The sequence below is a fragment of the Phyllostomus discolor genome, chromosome 8 (genome assembly GCF_004126475.2).
Source record: "Phyllostomus discolor isolate MPI-MPIP mPhyDis1 chromosome 8, mPhyDis1.pri.v3, whole genome shotgun sequence".
Lineage (NCBI taxonomy): Eukaryota > Metazoa > Chordata > Mammalia > Chiroptera > Phyllostomidae > Phyllostomus > Phyllostomus discolor.
The window spans coordinates 67,881,617-67,898,775 of record NC_040910.2 but is presented as its reverse complement, the minus strand read 5'-3'; the positions used below and the strand labels follow the sequence as shown (position 1 = coordinate 67,898,775).

The window sequence follows — 17,159 nt, the reverse complement described above, 5'->3', positions numbered from 1 at the left end:
TTGGCAATAAGACCTAAATGATTAGGAAGGATCTAGGCTTGCACAGATCAGAGGGCAGAGTACTCCAGGTAGTGGGAACTGCAAGTGCAAAGCCTGTAAAACAGGCATGAGCTGGGTATCCTGAAGAATAGAAAGAATCCAGGGCAAGTGGTGTGAGGCTGGGACCCTGCAGGGCCGCGGCATGGAGCGTCTTGCAGATGGCTTTACGTTTTTAATTTGAGTGCATTAGAAGCCTTGAAAGATTTTAAGAAGAGGCATAGCATGATCTGATGTCTATTTTTAGAAGATTACTTTTAATTATGCTATGTATAGAACAGATGGTAGTAGATAAAAAGTAAGTAGGAAAGCTGGTCCTACTGTTGCAGGTGAAAAGGGGTGGTTGCTTTGATGAGAAGGTGGCCAGAAAGATGAAGAAGAGAGGTGATATGAGACAGATTTTGTGTATATTCCTTAGGGAGCAAGACTCTGGGATTGGGTAAGTAATGACAAGGAAGACTAGAGGGAGAGGCACTTCCGGGACTGTATAAATAACGTTCTCTTTTGAACATTGTTATAGGTTGAATTGTATCCTCTAAAAAGATATACTGAAGTCCTAATTCCTGTACCTGTGAGTGTGACCTTATTTGGAAATAGGATTGTTCAGAATCTAGTTAAGATGAGGTCATACTGAATTAGGATGGGCTTTTGATCCATTAAGACAATGGCTGATGCTGACAAGAATAAGAGAGTGAGGAAATGAATAAACAAGTCAGACAGGAAAGAACTGAGATCAAAGTGTGAGGTGAAGAAGGTTACTTACTCTTATCTACTCTTTAGATAACTGTGCTGTGATGGGCGTCAGTGAAGCAGAGCAGTGCCTGTGATGGGGGCAGAGGTCAAGAGCCAGTGTTGTATTTGGAGTTGGAGAGGCTGTACAAGTTGAAGTGTGAACTTCAGGAGCTAAGTCCTTGAGGATAAGAAAGGGGATGGATGTTAATCTTGAGCAGGAACAAGGGCATTTCACTCCCTTCACTAGCAGTGCCCACAGAGAGAGGGTGGATGTACATTCCCTGTAAAGGAGAGTTTTCGCTTCTTACTGCTTCAGTTTCTCTGTGGAGTGTGAGGCACAGAAAGCAGCTGAAGAGCAGGAGGTGCTGGAGCTTCCAGGAGCCAGGAGAAGCCATAAAGACATTTGGAAAGTGGAAGAGCAAACATTCCACAAAAGGAGAGCAGAATTACCAAAGTGTTGAGGGGCCGTCAAAGAATTTCGGTCATTAATTCTAAGGGATCCTGGGCAGTGACAATGATAACAGCAAACTTATAGTGCTTAACATATTCCAGGCATTGTTCTAAACTCTATGTACATCTTTGCGATCACCCATTGAGGCAGGTTATACTATATTCCCCATTTTGTTGGCGAATAAAGTGGGAGGTTCAGCAATTTCTCCTAAATCACACAGCTAAGAAGAAACAGAGTTGAGATCAAACCCAAGTGGTCAGTTTGGCTCCAGAGTGTAGACCCTTCCCTTACATGTCGTGATTTTGTGCATGGTTTTGCCTGGCCAGGCTCACCTGCTCAGGCCTTGCATGGCAGTGCCTACCATTTATTATTTAGTGTATGTACTTGAGATCTTCAACACTTTACAAGTGTTAATATAATTATCAAAAAACCCTCATTAAGTGGTATTATAAGTCTCCTTTTCAAATGAAGAAGTTAGGGTTCAGAGAAATCAAATAATGCACCTGAAGTCCCATGGCAGCTAGTTGGTTTTCATTACTAGTAGTTTCATTGGGTTAGAACAGTGAGTGAAATGGAGGCCAAGGACAATTACAAGGATGGACCAGGAAATCTCAACTGGATAAGCAGGAGAAGGAAGGCTCCATGGATGGAGATGGGTGATTTGTCAGAGTCTTGGCAGGAAACAGATGGTACCCTTAAAGGGGGATGATTTAAGAATAGTTTAACAAAGCTATTATTAAAAAGAAGTCAGGGCTTAAAGAACCTACAGAGATGCTGTAGTTTCTTAGGCTAGTAACCATGGTATGTCATGCCACTGCAGGGCTGAAGGGACAAGGGGAAGCAGCAGGAACAGGAATAAGAAGGGGGTGCTGTGTGGAGAGGAACTCCTACAGCCAATCTATGGAGGGGGCCAGGGTACAGCTGCACTCTCCAGCCCTCCTCTCTCCTGCGGATGCCTTACCCTGACCAAACTAAGTGTAGCTCAAACCGTCCTGTGATGCAGTTCACAAAGGTCAAATGAAGGTCCTGCCACCCCACATTCCTAATCCACCCTTGGGAACCCACATAGGAGGAGCAGGGCCTGCAGGGAAAGCACTCAGCTGAGCAGTCTTGAGGCAGGTCATGCTCTGCCTCCCACCCACTCACTGAATGAAAATGGACAAGTGTCCCAGAGTGGGGGACGGCGGGAGGGGGCAGTCAAGGCCTGGCAGTGCTACTGATAGGGATGTGCCCTCAGCAGGAGAGGGCTAAAGAAGCACACAGGCTTCCCTTGGGAGTGGACCAAGAGCCTGGGTCATGGTGTGCACTGATAAAGTCACCATACCAACAGAGCAATGTGGGGAACTGGAGGCCCATTCAACATCTTGCCTATCAGAAGCATCCATGCCCCTCCCTGCACCAGGGGTGGTGGATTTGAGGGTAAAGGACTTAGCAGGAGCTCATTCCCAAGAGCAGACTATGCTGGGGCAAGTTCAAGTGGATACTTTCTTATATAGGCTCCCCTGCAGCTTTCCGTTCTCTTAACAGGAGTGCAGCTGCTCCTCCCCCACAACTTGCAAGAGAGGAGACTGGAGGCTGATCAGAGTATGTCAAGCACCCAGTGAGGTCACTGCCCACTTCTCTCCACCCTGCTCATGTCAGTCGTGGCTTCCTTGAGTATTTTCCTGGGACCCAGAATGGGCAGTCTTGCTTTGCTCCCAGGAAGAAACATCTGGACAGAGTCACATGTGCCATTAACTCAGTCAATTCTAAGGCTACATTGGTGGGGGGAGGGGGCTCCACCCTCAGCCCCCCCCCCCAGCTGCCACTGATGAGAATAAGTTTACCAAGACATGATCTGCTTGGGGAGGAAAGGTGGCTGACCTCTCAAAGGAGAAGGGCCAAGAGCCTTTTCCTCAATGGGCTTTTAGTGGGTTCATTTTGTACAGGAATACAGGTAAAGCTCATTAATAATTGTCAGGCAGTAAGGATCAAACAATAGATAACATACAAAGAACTACTAGGGCTTATTTTGAGTCAGGGTCTGTTAGCTAAATCGCTACAAAACTTTGGGAAATAAACTCATTTCCTGCTCAGACCCTTATCATTTAATTGAGAGCATTCTTAGCAAAGCAGGTTTCACAGGATTTCACATATTCTTTCTTAGGCCTGATCACCCAGGGAACCCACCCTTTCTAGCACAGAGCTGCACCACACTCTGTCATTGTTTCAGGCTTAGATGGAGCAAGGGAAGTAAGGCAGCCAAGAGATTAGGAGACTTCTCACAGACAGAATGAGGACTTAGGCTATGTCAAAGCTGAGGGGTGAGGGTCCATCACCCCCTTTTGCTATAGCCCCCCAAATCCTTCCCTGGGGGCTCCCCGTGATCATGCCTGTCTTAGATTATTCCTCCCTTGAGGAATTTTACCTGTCATTGGCTAACCAATCAAGCACTGGGGGCCAGGCAGGGTGAAGTAAAAGGGACAGAGGTGGCACCCCTGCCAGGGAGATAAGCTTTGTCCCCTTAGTGGCTTATGGTCTGAAGGTCGTTCCCTCAGCCTTAGCCTTGGTGGGGCGGGGGGGGTGCGTTCCAGCCTCTGAAACCAGGTAGGGCAACTCCCAACACTACATGACACCTTCTGCCCAATTTCATTCCCTTTATATTGTATTCTCATCTCAGATTTGCCACGCCAGCTTATTCACTGTGACAACAAATACTTAACCCAAATCAATGTAAAGAGGCCCAAATTTGATTATGAACCTTCTTCCATTGGTAACTTCTCAGAGATACAATATACGATAGCCCACAAATTAAATTGCCCTCCCTTTGGAAGATAAAGTCTCAAAATATTTACAGCCCCTAAAAATCATCCCTCCCTAATTTGTTATTGGACTCTGTCTTAGTCAGAAGGGTGTCTCCTGGGTGTTTGGGAAAAGGTGGGGTTGCTCAAGCAGCTGCTGGAAGCATGGCTTTGCAAGGAACATGGGAGAAGGAAAGGAGCCCCCGGTATACAGAGTGAGAGAATTTAGGTCCTGTCCTAAATCACAGGTTGGCCACTCTGTGACTTTGTATAACTATTTAACCTCTCTGAGACTGTTTAGTCACCTGCAAAGTGGAGACAGTATTAACATTTATCTCAAATATTTACCTCTAGGTAATAAGGTATTCACTGCCAATGTCTCCATGGAAAGGCACCTCACCACACTGCATACATTGCTAGAGTTTTTCAGCATCATTCCGCTGCCCCCCACTCGTGTAGATGCACTCACAGGAAGCGCTGTGTGTGCAGAGTGTGAGAAGAGGAAAGAAACAGAGGAAAATAGATCTTAGTCACTCCGCGGGCCACCCCACTCTAAGTCTACAGGTGACAATGAGAGGAGATTTGACCAATTCTCAGATTTCTAACTGACCTCTGAGGTCTGCCCTAATCTCTAGGATGTTTGGGGCAGGGAAAGAGTCTCCCTCCCTGCGGAGAGCACTTGCCTCCTTTGCCTCACCTACCCAGGCCTTCTTCAGGATGCCCCTTGGCCAGGGTTCTGCTTTCAAGAATGAGGCAGAACAGAAATGGTGATTGCAGAGACCAGAATTTGGTTAGACTCTGGGTGGCTTTCCAAGGGAATTACAGTCAGTACATCTGAGGAAAAAAGAAATGGTGCACTGGAGCCCCCAAAATAGAAGTCAACCCCTATACCGTTTGCCTCAGCACAGCAGAGGCCGTGGGCCACGTGGTGCACTGGGGAGGGCTCTGTCTGACCCGGGAGGGTTTAGTCACAGCCAGCGGTCAGCACCTCCATAACCTTGAACTGTGTGTTTTCCATTCCCAGCCTCAGTTTCCTCATCTGTAAATACTGAGTCTGTGGAAAATGTGACCTTGAACACTCTTTCAGTTGTAACATTCTCTGATTCCCTCTCAGTGGTAGGGGGACAGGGAGGGAGGGTTTAGTCCTCATAAAATCTCTGTAGGTTAAATCCATCACCAAGCAATTCTCTCTCATTCTCATTCCCTTGATAAATAATTAGGATGCACTAGAGCTGTGGTTTCAATACTTTAATTTTGAGCCATGTAAATCTTTCTTTAAAAAAACAATCTTGCCCTGGCTTGTGTGGCTCACTGGATTGAATGCCAGCCTATGAACCAAAGGGTTGCCAATTCGATTCCCAGTCAGGGCACAAGCCTGAGTTGCCAGCCAGGTCCTCAGCAGGGGGTGAGCAAGAGGCAACCACACATTGATGTTTCTCTCCCTCTTTCCCTTCCTTCCCCTCTCTCTAAAAGTAAATAAATAAAATCTTTTACAAATACTTCAAAAAAATCTTACCCAGCCCTGGCCTAGCAGCTCAGTTAGTTGGAGTGTCATCTGCAAGCACCAGAGGGTTGTGGATTCTATACCCAATCATGGCACATACCTAGGTTGTGGGTTCGAACCTTGGTCAGGGTGCATGTGAGAGGCAACTGATAGATATTTCTCTCTCCCCTTCCTCTCTTTCTAAAATCAGTAAACATATCCTCAGGTGAGGATATTTTAAAAAGTTCACATTTAAAGAAAATCTTACCCAAAAGCCTATATAATATACAAGAGACCACAACAGAGTTTCCCTGTTGCAGTGGATGAGGTTGACCTAGAGTTCATCCTTGGCCACAGCTGGAGACATCTGTAGAGTACCTATTTATGTTTTTATTTGTTGGTTTGTTTTGGTTTCAAACACAAAGTACCAGTTTTCTTAAATCCACACCAACAAAGCTGATGGTTCGTGGTGGGAGGGGGGCTAATTGGAATTGAAGCGGGCTGGCTTGTGAACGAACAAGCCAGCCCGCTTTTTGGAGGATCGAACCCAGCGCAGGAACCATCAAACTGGCCCTGCCTTCTGCCTGCCTGGCTTGTGATCTTCATTCTTCTGTGTCTGCTAAGCACTTCTGCTTTTCTAGAACACAACAATGAAAAGCACCATTTTGAGAGTCAAGAGTTGGGGTTTGGTGGCCATGGGAAAACCTCTACTCACCCTCTCTGGGTTGGTGTTTCCTGCTTTGTCAAATGAGAGTGTGGGGCAAGGTGGCTCCTAAAATGTCCTGGCAAAATGGGATTGTTTACCCTGAGCCCTCACAGCTGTGGACACATGGTCTTCACCAGGTGTGCAGCCCACCTGGTGACAGTCTCTGGGTCCCTGGCTTCAGAGTCAGCAGGGGGAGGATGCTGGAGGGCAGACTGGTGGGGTTACCCAAAGTATTTACCAATGGTTCTGCTGATACCATAGACTGTGGAGGAAATTGCCACCATGGACTCATGTGAGCAAGCACTATAATCGTGGCATAAAATAAAGCATTCCAAGCAGCTGTTCTCTGGAGATTTTTAAACTAGTAAATAGTCACTGTCAGTGCCATCTGCAGTTAGACCTGGCCCGTGCCCAGTTTCCCTTGGTGGAGGGAGCTCGGAGCTGCCTTGTTCACTCAGCAAAGAGTGACAGCACAGAGGAACGTAGGCCTCCCAGCCCTCAGCCCTTTCCCCTTTGTGGAGGCATGGTGTGGGCTCTGAGGACTGGGAAGGAGCCTTGGGGTTCCCCAGGGAAGGGCTGTCAGGCCGGATAGCAAAGCCCCCAGGCAGTTTCCTGCATGGGAAGAGGAAAGACTGTAGCCTTGGTGTGAACAGCATCTCCCATTTATTGTGGCTTATTGCTGCAGAGCAAACGATTTAGAACAGGATCTTATTTAATCCCGACCACCTTCCTGTCAGGCGAGTATTAGTATCTGTGCGTGATGAATGCCTTGTCATTTACCCGAGGAAAAGTGCTCCTGCTCACATCGTGGCCTCCGTACTTCTTCTTAGAAAATAACATTTGTTAGAGTTTTGTCATATAAAGAAACACAAAGAGGAAATCAAAGAGTGGCACGTGATCCCACTCCCTAATTCCAGATGAACTCTGTAAATAGTACAAAACTTAAAATAACACATAAACGTGTGTAGAAAACTCAAACAGAAAAGAAAGTAGTAAAATAATAACAATTTATCATGTAAGAAAGTAATGAAACTCAAAGGTAAATACCTCTCTTCCTTCATTCCAGACCCTTTCCCCAAAGGAAAGGAAGTTTTAGTAGTTTGTATGCATGATTATTTCAAGAAAAAAATGTTGTTTGTATAAACTATCATATAAAATATGTAGACACCATATGGATTTCTACATATTTTTGTGTATATTATTTTCATTCTTATTTATATAAATAAAAGGGATCATACTGAAACATTGCTCTATACCTTACTTTTTTTTTAAACTTTCTATATCTTGGAGATTTTCCCACATCAGCACATATAGCTCTGCCTCATTCTTTTTAACAGCTGCCTAATATTCCATCACATGGATTCCAGTTTACTTAATACCACACCCCCAATGACAGAAACTGTCGCAATCCATGCTGTACTGTCTAGCCTGGTCTATGTATTATGGGAAAGCCTGAGAACATGTATGTAGGGTCAACTGGCAATGAGATGCTAAGTGAAAGGCACCAGGAATTTACACCCCTACCAGCAACTGTGAGAGAGCCCATGTTCTGGGCATTGGGCATCACCAAATGCATAAGTTTGGCCAAACCAATGAGATTTTTTTAAAAGATTCATATTTTGATTCCTTAATTATGTATGGTTGATCATATTTTTATGTCTCCATTGGCCTTAAATTTTTTTCTTTTTTTCAGGGGACAATTACCTGTTCATATTCCTTGTACATTTTTCTGGTTTATTACTATTATTATTATTGAGTTTTTGTAAACAAAGGGAAAACCTCTTTCTCACATGTATTGAAAGTGTGTTCCCAGGTTTAACATGTGTTTTGACTTTTGTTGTGGCGTGTTTTTCCATTTGAGGTTCAGCAGTGAGTGACTGCACAGCCCACCCCAGACCACCCAAGCTCCCTGCCAGCTCCTCAGAGCCTGGCTCCGCGTCTGTTCTGGGTGCATGCTCTGCATTTCAAGGAGGCTTGAAAGATGGAGAGTTGTTCCCCCATCACAGAAGCTACTTTTGGTTTATTTCACCACAATCATAAACTTTTATTGCCCTATTTGCATACCAGATTTTCCAGGGCAGCTTTAGTATCACTTACCCTTATTTCTGTACTCAAGACAATTTGTTCCGTGTTAAAAATGTGTCCACTAATTTATCAGTATTTTCTTAATGAATGAGAGGGTTTGTATACTGCTTGAAGATTATAAAAAATGCATCTGTGATTTTAGAAATTCTGTGGTTTTGCTTCTTATTTGGCAAATATCATCAGGTAGCTTTTTTTTCCCCCCAGTGAAGACTTGTGAAGTACTTTGGTCTCTGAGGTCTTAAAAAATTGAGACTTTTTGTTTTCTTTATTGTTAGAGGATAATTTGGCAGTGCATAAAATCCTTGGGTAACAGCTACTTAACCAAAACTTAACTAGCTAACTAATGACCTATCAATCTATTATCTATTTATCCATCCAGCACCTATCTATTCATCTATTATCTATCTATTCATCTATTATCTATCTATCTATCTATCTATCTATCTATCTATTATCTCTTTACCTCTCTGTTATTAAACAAAATCAAATAAAGAATCATTTAAAAAACATCTCCCCAACTATCCAGCATAGGAAATAAAACACCGAGGCACCTCATGTACCCTTCCTCAGTGCACTCCCTCCTACCTCCAGACGTATCTGTTTTCCTGAAATCAGGATTTATCACTTCCCTGACTTCCTCGTACTCGTATAACACTGCATGTGCACATATCCTTAAACAGCACAGTGTTGTGGTGCATGTATTTTAAAAACTCTCTCCATGTGGTGCCACTCTGTTTTTCTTCAGCTTACTTAGTGTACTCAACACTAACTGAGAATCATCTGTGTTGATGCCCAGAGCTCTGGCTCATTCTCGTTTGCACCATCGTATAGGACTACATTGTGTGAGTATACTACTATTCATCACTTTGCTCTGGTAGGAATATGGGCCCTTTTCCCAGTTTGTCTTTAGTACAAATACTTATTGAATATTAACATGTTTGTGCATATTTCATTATGCACTTGCATGAGAATTTATCAGGGGCATATACCTAAAGATGGAATTGCTGGTTTTAAGATGTATCTGTCTTCAGCTACATTAGCCATTGCCAAGTACTTTCCAAAGCACATGTACCAATGTACACACCCACCAGAAGTGTGCAAGAGTTCTTGTTCCTGCTTATCCATGGTGATAGTCTCAGGTGTTTCCATCCTCACCAGTTCACTGGGTGGGAAATGATAGCTCGTTGTGGTTTTAACTTGACTTGCCCTGATACTTGTGAGACTGCACACCACTTCATGTGTATTGGCCCTTCGAGTTTTCTCTTCTGTGACTTGCCTATTATCTCTTCTGCCTAATTTTTCTATTGGGTTGTTTTACTTTTTCATCAATTTGAAGTTATTTGTGTGTCCTGGATACTAATGTAAGTGCATGTTTCTAGTACTTGACTTGTAGTTTTATGATCGCTTTTGACATAGCACAGTCTAACATTTTTCAGTTCTTTCTTCTCTACTCCACACCTTTTGATTCTTGTTTAAAAGCCTTCCCCAGCTTTGAGATCATTAATGTATTTTCCAATATTCTTTTGTAACAGGGTTAAAGTTTTATTTTCCATATTTAGGTACCTAGCTCTCCTTGAATTGATTTTTGTACTTTTCTGTATTTGCATCTGTGTATGTGTTTTTCCAAATTGTTCTACCTTTATTAAGTAAAAAGTTTATTTTTCTTTCTGAAGAGAGTTTTTCTATCATTCCTTCTTTTCATTATTTTCAGCGAGTTTTAGAGGAGTGGAGTAAAAAAATATCTACTCAAAAATATTAGCAAACCCTTAAGTAGCACTGAGCAGTATTGTTCTAAATACCATATATATATTATATATACCATATATATTATATATATATGAATTAGATGTATACATGTATCTGTTAGATGTATGTATGTATATATGTATACATATATGTGTATATACACCATATATATTATGTATATGGTATAACATATTATATATATACCATATATATATATTATGGTATTTATATATATATAAACTCATTTAACCTTTTCAACAACCTGTGAAAACAGTATGATTATTGTTTTCCTTTTCCATTTGAGGAAACAGATGCATAAAGAGGTTTGAACCTTGTTGGCCAGGTTTCAGGCTGTGTGTCTTACACCTAGTACACTGACCTGCTTCAATTTAACAAACTCCTTAAATGCCTGCTTCACTTTCTATAGGTTCAGTGTTTTATTAAGATGGCTTTTTAAATTTATTTTTTAATGACAATCCACTAGAGTATTTTTAGATATTGGTGCCTTTTAATCAAAGTCTGATAACTTGATTATATTTTTATCTAAAGACTAAAGTCCTACATCAGAAAAAAATATATAAATTGTAATTATTGCTTCCAAATTATCCCTTTTGTCTCTCTTCTAAGAATATTATTTGAAAGAGTAACTTCTAGAGTTACCCTCTCTGTCTCCTCTTTTCTCCCATTATTTCTACCTTTGCCTTGCCCACTGAGTACCCAGTACTCATTGGAATTTTCTTCACTAATTTCCTTCAGTATCCACTCTGTTGTCCATATTTGCAACTCAGGTAACTGTCCTTATCAGTTTGTCTCTCTCCTGTGGCTATTGATCTAATCTCACAGATGCAAAATTCTCTTAAATCATCTGAGATCACCATTCAGATATTACCTCATTCTTTGTCTCCTGTTTCTTGCAGCAAATCTCTTTTACACAGAAACTTTCCCTCAGTCACTCAGGGCTGCTTCCTGCTTGGAGCCTCCAGCAGTGCACAGCTCTAGGCACCTAGCCTCCGACTCTTCTGTAGCTCTGCCCTGTCTCCTGCCTGGGACCGAGGTCCAGTGACTCAGATGATGGTGATGGTGGGAGGTCAACAGCAGCACTACAGTCTGAGAAGGTGACCAGATGCTGCTGTGCACAGTTTGGTTCAGGCGGTGGTAGGCATACTCCAAAACCACCCTTGTTCCTGGTCAGAGGCTGGGTGTTTGTCGGTATGATGACCTGGGCATGCTCATGCTCCATAAACAGGTGTTCACAGAGCTCTAGCTTATTTCCACCTGGAGCTCTGCTAGATATATGGCTGTGCCTCTGGCAATGCAATTTGGGCAATGTTGGCCCTCCTTTGGCTTCCTGCCTCAATGGCAGGCAGGAGGGCATACGGAGGGTAGTTGTTTCCAGGCAGAGAATGGCATAGTATCCTGTGATATGGCTAAAGAATTCCATGGTAGCCATTAATACCATCAACTGATGAACTCTGTGCATCACCAAGGCAAAGAAGAGGCATTGGCTCTCTCTGTCTTCTGACCAACCACCTGTGCAGAGCTTCACTTTTACTAACCATTCTTCTCTTCATGCTGCCTTTGTTCGGGCTAAACCAGTGGTTCCTTTGGAGGGTATAGAAATGTAAATCACTCTAGACCCTGACCTCCTGGCATTGGCTCTATCCAGCAGAAGAGTGACCTATCCATAGTTCTCTAACACAGTATTCATGAAGTGTGGTCCTTGGACCTGTGGTTATCATCAGCATCACCTGGGACTGGCTGGAGATGCAAATGACCAGTGTTCAACTTGGACCTACTAAATGAGGAATTTCCAGGCTGGCGATCCATGTGCCACCTACTTGGGTCTGATGTGGTCAAGTGTGAGGACCATGGATTGAGCAGAAGCTGAAACTGCCATGGTGCCTTCTCTAAAAATGTCCCAAGAGGTGACTTTGAATAGTAGAAAGACTCCCTGGAGAGATGGGTGCTCATTGGCAGGTCCTAGAATGGGGTTTTGTGTTTACTTTTCATTTCATTTAACTCAATATTTTCCAAACTGATTTGACCATAAATTCTTTAGTCCTGTCTAATGCTCTGGGTCCCCACCCCTCAATATATCCTTTTTTTTCCCCAATTCAAAACCTCAGTACTTGAAGCTCAGCATTTCTGAGCTCCAGCTTCTACAAAATTGCTCATCACCAAGTGGACTTCTGGCTTAGCATTTCCCACAGATCCTGGTTGAAGTACCTGAGCCACAGCTGTACTCATTCAGATCATGGAGTGAGGCTGCTGGGGTGAAAGTTGTAGAAAGATTGTAGACTTTGGCCTCAGTTTTTCCATCAATGAAATGGGAGAATAAATAATAATAGATAACTGACCATGCAGTAGTGATTCAAATGTTAAGTAAATAGTATATGTGAAAAATCTTTGTAAATTGTATCATGCTACAAAGTGTTCACAATTATTATGCAAAAAAATTAAGCTTGTGTTTTCAGAAGCCCCATGCCTCTGCCTGGCATGTAGTAGGTGGTCAGGAAGTTTTTGTTTCCTTTCAAATGGCACAGCCCCAGAGCATCAGGACAATGCTTAGTCTTGCGGGACCTTGTTTCAGCTGACAGATAAGAATAATTGTAAGTAGCACAGACACTGTTTTATGTTCTGTCTTTCTCAGTATTGATTTGTTTATCAAAAATTTTATTTATAAGAAGCACAAAAATAAACCAGCCCAAATTCTGCAGGATGTGTCAGGTTATGAATTAATGAGATCCCAATTTAAGAGGGCTCTGAACTGTTACTTCCTTTCTGACTCTTCTATTGTTGGGAGGTGGGGTGGGGAGAAAGCAATGGCATCACAGGACAAGGGTACCGCTCTTCCTGGGACTGTTATTGAACCCCTCCCCACAGCTCGGTTCCTCTCTTTGTTACCCCTGATGAAGATGAATTTCTCCAAGTACTCGAGTCTGGTTTCCAGAGCTGTGATGTAGCTTGGGATATAGGCAGGAGCCTCTCAGCTCAGCTTCAGTAACTTTTTCTGTTCTATGATATTGTGGGTTGTAACCCAGTATTTTATGGCAGGAGAGTCCTCACGGAAAGCTGTGTGCCCCAAGGAATGTGGTATTTATTCCAGAGTGGAGGGTCAGAAGGAAGCAGTGGTAGCATTTTCTTAAGTTCCTGTTGTGCCAGGACCTGGTGCTCAGTTTAGTCTCTGGACCCAGCAGCGTCAGCATCCCAGGAGACTTGATAGAAATGCAGAATCTCGAGCTGCATCCTTAATGGACTGACCTAGAACTCTGGGAGTGGGGCTGGCAGTCTGTTTTAACATGCCCCCTGACTTTACTGATGTGCACTCAGATTTGAGAACCACTGATCTGGGAGAAGGAAGGAAGAGGGAGAACTATGGAGCTTAGAACTGATACTGTGGGTGGTTCTGGGCATCCACGAGGGCCCCAGCAAATGGTCATTGAACCCACGTGTATAAACTAAACTTAGGTTGTGTCTCCATTTACTCTAGAACAATGGTTCTTCCTGCTTGTGACACCTAGAGACCTTCTTGAAAATACACTTCCCTAAGCCCAGACCCTGACCCACTGAGTTGGAAACTTGGAGCGGTATCTAGACAGCTGTGTTTTTAAAAGCTAATTCTGACATGCACCCAAGTTTGAGACCTACTACAGCACAGGGTGCCCTGCTAAGAAAAAGTGTGGTTTAGGTTTCCTTTCCACTTACCACACATTTTTCCATTAGAAATTTATTTTACTTGTTTATATTACAAAAATTACATATTCATGGTAAGAAAAATGGGAAATAGAGAAAAGTTGAAAGGAGGCAAGAAAAAAGACTCGTATTCCAGCTATTCAAAGACGGTCGTCAGTGTCAGGTGTGTTTTCCTTTAATGTTTTTGTCCATACTGATGTGAATTTTTTACAGCATTATGATGATATTTAATATAGCATTTTCTGTCCACTTTTTAAGTTAACATTACATGTGCAGTCATTCTGCACATTGTTATAATTTTAAGTACAGTTTCAATATGCTCTTGTGGGAGCATGACTGAAACATGGCTTCTGCCCATTTTCATACCCACATACCCCAGGAGGGTGTTTGGAGTCCTATCTTTCTTTACAATGTCAGTATTTCAAGCATATTATAAAATCCTATTGCAAATGTCAGAGACTGAACATTAACTCTCTTTCTCTTTGAATGTCTTCTTCCAGGGTTCCAACCTGCCCTCTGTTTCTTCCTGCACCACCTCACAGGTAGATGGGTGCATTAGACTGCTGAGGGATCAGATCTTATTGCAGACATTCCAGACAAGAGAGCACAGAAATCTTTTTCCAATGTTCTCTAACCACCATCCCACTTGTCGGCATCAGATGACAAGGGGTTTCCCCTACTCCACACAGCTCTAGTTCCATAGGACGTGGTATGATTCACAAACATACACATGTGTAGAGCAGTCCTGGCCAGACCCTGCCTCTGCACTTCAGAAAGAAAGAAAACAGATGAATGAGGCAAGAAAGGGAACGAAGGAAGCTGAGGCAAAGGAGAAGATGGTAGGGCAGGTAGACTGGTATTTGATGTGCTCGGTCAAAAATGCCAAAGCCATGCCACATGTCTCCTTTTCCATCCCCTCTGCTTTCAACACAACCTCCCAGAGCTTTCTTCAATGTTGTACAGTGTGCGTGTGTGTGTGTATATACACACACACATATATATGTACTTTGTTGCACAGTAATATTTATCTAAATATATTTATATATTTACATAATATATGTTAGTATATAAATATGTATATGATAAATATATACTTTATATATATTTATAAAATATATATTATATAGTTCTATAATATATATTATGCATTTATATAAATTTAGGAAATTATATGCACATATCTTCTCTTGATGGCGTCTACCTTCTGACTTAGCTGCTGATCTGAGTTAAGTTCAGCACTGTGGTCGGGTGAGCTGGAGCTGCAGCCTTTGTCTTCTTGTGGTGTCATGGATGCGCCAGGTAATTCTGCCCCGTCTTCTTGCAGGACATTATGGGAAGGATGCTTACCGAAGTGGAGGAGCTGATCTCCATAACTTCATCTCATCTGGATTTGTCACATTAGGAAGAGGACACACGAAGGGTACAGTGGAAACCATTTTTTACTAACATACAGAGGTTGCCTAGGGAAACCCCCATCTGAAATGTGAAGATGGTGTGGAGGCCAGAGGCTTGCCTGGGACAGGAATAAGCGGGGTGGTTCAGTTGCAGCTTGTGCTGGTGAATGCATGGCTCTGACGGGAGTGGCCAGGAGGTCACAAGTGTGACTTTAGAGGGCAATAATAGACGTCCAAGAGACATGCGCCCTGCTCCGCCCACGGAGTGTAGAGGACACACGCCGCTGGCTCCCTGTGGGAGGGGCCGCAGGCCGGCGGCGTGGTGGAAACACTGCCAATGGACGTGGCAGCCTTTGCAACGTGTTCCTTGTCTTCTTGGCTATTATTCCTTTTTTTTTAAAGCCACATTTTATAAACTGATGTCAATGCTTTGTACTGTGGGTGTCAAAGCCAGCACGCATGTTGAGAGTTTCAGCGTCCTACGTGTGTCTGTGTAAACTCTCTCTGATGTGGACACAAAGGGGTATGCAGACCTTCGAGCCACAAGCTGAAATAACATAGCATTTCTGCCGAGCCGCTTTGTGACCTAGCTGACAGCTTGCAGAGCATCTGTGCAGGGGGGCTAGAATCCTCCATTCTGTCTTTTGTTTCAACAGAGTCCTGCTAGCGTTGTGAGCATTCTGTCATGTCAAGAGTAACTGGCTCTCTAACTCCTTTGATTACCTCCCAACACCTGTGTACTGTTATAGAACAACTGTGAACTCTGTGTGGGGATGGCACATCCCTGTCTTCCTCTGAAACATGTGTCTGTTTTAAGTGTGAGTGAACAAGGAACTCTACAATATTTTCTTACATTCCATGCACCTACTTTTTAAATTCCCTTTGTGATGTTTGTTCATCCTATAGAGAAAAAAATATCTGTACCTGTGTATGTATTTTCTGTTGTGTCTCTTTGTGTCTAAATAAAGTTTATTGAGGATACAGATGGCATTTGTGGCTAAACAAGTGTTACAGAATCAAATTGGGACCAGTGGTTCCAGAGGGGGAGTTGGGCTGCCCAGCGAACCACTGAAAGGCACAGTCCTAGTCACACCCCTGACCCCTCACACCTGGGCCAGCTGGCCCCCACGCCATCCACTTTGTGATAATTATCTATCATCGTGAAGCCATCACTCTAAAATGTAGCATTTTAAAGAGGTAATAAACATTTATTAGCTTGCATAGTTTCTGCAGTTGAGGGATCTGGGAGCCACTGAACTGGGTGCTTCCAGCTTGGGGTTTCTCATGAGGCCACAGTGAAGGTGTCAGCAGGGGCCACATCACCTCCAAATGGGCCCGGGGTTGGGGTACCTGCTCCAGAGATGGTTCTCTCACCGGGTGCTGGCTGTGGGCAGAGGCCTCTGTTTCTCCCTGTGACTTTATCTGTGACTACTCAAGTGTCCTCACAATATGGTGGTGGGGCTTCCTCAGAGTGGGCAATCCAAGAAAGAGAAAGACAAAAGCCACAATGTCATTTATGAGCATCATTTTCACAGTATTCTATTGGTTACACAAGTCAGCCCTATTCAGAATGGTAGGAGACTACATGAGGGTGTGACTATCAGGTGCCGAGGATCATTGAGGGCCCCTCTGGCGGCAGGCTGCCATGCTCCCATGACCCCAAGAATGGAGCTATGCACGTGGATCTTTCAACAGAGCACAGCAACTCTTACTCAGGTTTCTGAACTGCAGTGGTTCCCACCCTTACCCCTTACCCCTCCTCCTTGTAGGTGGTCACCCTGAAACACCAAGCAGTTCAATCAGTGGAACTCATTTTACACACACACACACATACACACACACAGTTGTGACTCTTCACACATTCACTTAACAAATATTTCATGAGGTTTGCTACATGTGAAGCAATATCCAGAAGTAAACAAAATAGAACCTGTTCTGTGGAGCTTATAGTCCATTGAGGGAAGCAGATAAAAGTTCTCGATGACAAGAACAAGGAGGCAGGGGGTTCTATGTCAGGAAACCCCTCTGGGAAGGGCGGGTAATTGAGCCAGAG

The 17,159-nt window shown here is 43.4% G+C and overlaps 1 protein-coding gene across 2 annotated transcripts in view; it reads left to right on the top strand.

Moving 5' to 3' along the window:
* The window catches only part of SHISA6 (shisa family member 6), a 277,777-nt gene that overhangs the window by 117,916 nt on the left and 142,702 nt on the right, over positions 1-17,159 (top strand). For both annotated transcript variants that reach the window (XM_028534415.2, XM_028534414.2), the window contains exon 4: positions 15,037-15,132. In XM_028534415.2, coding sequence (XP_028390216.1) covers positions 15,037-15,132 — 96 coding nt within the window. The remainder of the gene's footprint in view (positions 1-15,036; positions 15,133-17,159) is intronic.